This window comes from Cystoisospora suis (assembly GCF_002600585.1).
Source record: "Cystoisospora suis strain Wien I chromosome Unknown contig_9170, whole genome shotgun sequence".
Classification (NCBI taxonomy): Eukaryota; Apicomplexa; class Conoidasida; order Eucoccidiorida; family Sarcocystidae; genus Cystoisospora; species Cystoisospora suis.
The window spans coordinates 1-2,592 of record NW_027161948.1 but is presented as its reverse complement, the minus strand read 5'-3'; the positions used below and the strand labels follow the sequence as shown (position 1 = coordinate 2,592).

Sequence of the window (2,592 nt, the reverse complement as noted above, 5' to 3'; positions counted from 1 at the left end):
CTTCTCCTCCTCCTCCTCATCTCTCTCTCTTCACTAGACCGCTGACAACGCGAAGTAAAGGAAGAGTCCACCCCTTCTTCCTCGGCCTCGTTTGCTTCAGTTGACAGATATCTCTGATCTCCTTTTTCTCTTCTTCTTCTCCCTCCTTCTTCTTCTTCTTCTCTTCTATGTAGAAGACTCCCTCTATCTCTCCTGAATGTTTCATTGCTTGAGATTTCGTCACCCTCATCGACTCGAGCACATCTTATCTTTCTTCCTGTATTCTCCGCTTGCTTCTTCTTCCTATCTCTAGGTAGATATCCCCTCTCTTCATAGCTCGGCTTTCCTATCCTTCTCGAGGCGAACTGTCCTTCTGCGGAGAGATGAATATCTCCATGGGTACGCCAGGGAGATCTTCCTTCACTATTATGAGGACGGTGCTTGACCTCTATGTAGGTATCTCTGTCATCTCTCTGGAACGTGATTTTCTTCATTTGATGAGAATATAAAGAGTCTCCTTCCTCTTCTTCCTGTCTTGTATCTAGATCTTCTTCTCTTCCCCCGTGTTCTTCTCCTTCCTTATCCATTTGGTCTTGGCGGTCGATACGAAATGAGAGAGGAATGTCTTTCTCTCCATGCTTGTGTAGCATAGAAGGAGAGACACTTTTCTCTGTTCGTGTTTCGAGATCTTCTAGAGAAGAAGATCGAGAATAATAAGGATAAAGACATCTGCTATTCTCCCCTTGTGGATATAAAGGAGAAGCCGAAGCTTCATGCAGGGGCTTCTTCGTGTTCTTCTCTTTCTCTTCATGTCTATCGTCTCTCTCTTGGAAATCTCGATGGAGACAGAAGATCTGCCCTTTTCTTGAGATGTGATCCGCATGGAAATTCTCCTTGTACCTATGATGAAGAGGACCTCTCCCCGGGGAAGAAGAGATCTCATGACTGTATGAAGGAGGTGAATGGAGACTCGAAAGAGAAGCGGAAAGAGAGTGATGTGTATTTCCTACTCTTCCATTCTCTGAAGACATGAGCGATTTGTTCGGGTGTACATACACCTCACCACCTGTATCGAAGATTTCCCTTCTTTCTGAAGAATCCTCTTCATCGCATGCAGCATGCTTCTTCTTCTTTGTCCTTTCCTCCTCTTGACTCTTTCTTTCCTTTAAACCACCTCGCATTTCTATTTCTGTTGTCCTTTCTTTCCTACTTTTCCGATTGCGTTTCTCAGGGTCTGAAACAACGTCCTTTCCTTGTCGACCGGAATGACCTATCTGTTGAGAAGGAGTGAGAGAAGAGGAAATTAACAAGGGCTCTTTCGAAGAAGAAGAAGAGAGACAAGACGAAGAGGAAGAAGATCTTCGATTTCCTGCAAGAGATATGCTTCTAGATGAAGCTGGAGATGAAGAAGAAGAGGGAGAAGATGACGAAGTAGGTGGAGATACAGCAGATGTCGATGTAGGAGAGAAAGAAGAAGAAAGACGGAGTGAATGAGAAGGACACGGAACTTGAAAGGAAGAAAAGTATCGATCTATCGAATGAAGAGAAACCGCTCCTTCAACTAATGGATGCTCTTGACTCTTAATGATCGGCACAGCTACCCCGCTATACACAAGACGTGATACAAGGAGATCCTAAAGAAAAGAAACAGAGAGAGAGACGAAAGATCAATAAATAGATAGATATACAAGAGGGAGAGAGAAAGGAGAACAGAGAGAAGTGAAAGATAGATAAACATATAGATATACAAGAGAGAGAGAGAAAGAAGGGAAATCATAAAGAATGATTGCTTAAGAGTGAAGAGACGAGACTGCCAAAGATTTGAGTGAACTTGGGAAACGAACAAGAGTACTTTTCGAGGAATCTTTTTACCGAAGAATGTGAAGAAAAGCCTCTTCGCTTTCCTCCTCTGTGAAGAGAAAGAATGTCTATCTTAGTGATCGCGTACTTCCAATGAGCGCTCTCTCGATAGAAAGAGAGAGACAATTAATGAAAAGAGTCCCGAGTATTCTTCTCTTCTCTCAAAGTGTCTATCAAGAAAGAAAGGAAAAACTCAAAGAAAGAGAGGACGGTTCATTCGAGAGTGTATCTATCTAGATTGAATCTATGTATCTATCTACAGCAAGAAGGGGAACAGAAAGGCGAGAGCTTTGGAGAGAAGGCTATAGAAGTCTATTTACGGGAGAGAAAGACAATCGGTCAATCAGATTCTTCTGAGAGAAAGCCTAGAACTTGTAACGGACCTACGACTCATTTGGTTAGACAAGATTACGTATGAAGAGAGAGATAAGAAGATTTCGCTTAGGGCCCGAAGGCGGTTTATGAGAGAGACAGAAAGAAAGAAAGAAAGAAAGAGACAGACAAATAGATTGTTTAAGATACCGACAGATTCATTTATAGAGATCTAGAGATAATAGCGATAGACAGAAAGAAAAGGCAAGGAAAGGGAGATACACAGATAGATAGGTAGACTGAAGATAGGGGCAGATAGACTGACTGCAGATAGATAGATAGATTAAAGATAGATAGATTAATGATAGATAGATAGATTAAAGATAGATAGATAGATAGATCAAAGATAGATAGATAGATAGATTAAAGATAGATAGATTA

General features: G+C 41.7%; 1 protein-coding gene across 1 annotated transcript; it reads right to left on the bottom strand.

Moving 5' to 3' along the window:
- Positions 1-2: 2 nt before the first annotated feature.
- On the bottom strand, positions 3-1,613 carry CSUI_010990 (chloride chloride channel family; the record flags this gene model as incomplete). The annotated part of the gene is made up of 1 exon (XM_068071091.1): positions 3-1,613. A coding segment is annotated over one exon (1,611 nt), but the record flags the coding sequence as incomplete, so codon positions are not given.
- Positions 1,614-2,592: the final 979 nt, after the last annotated feature.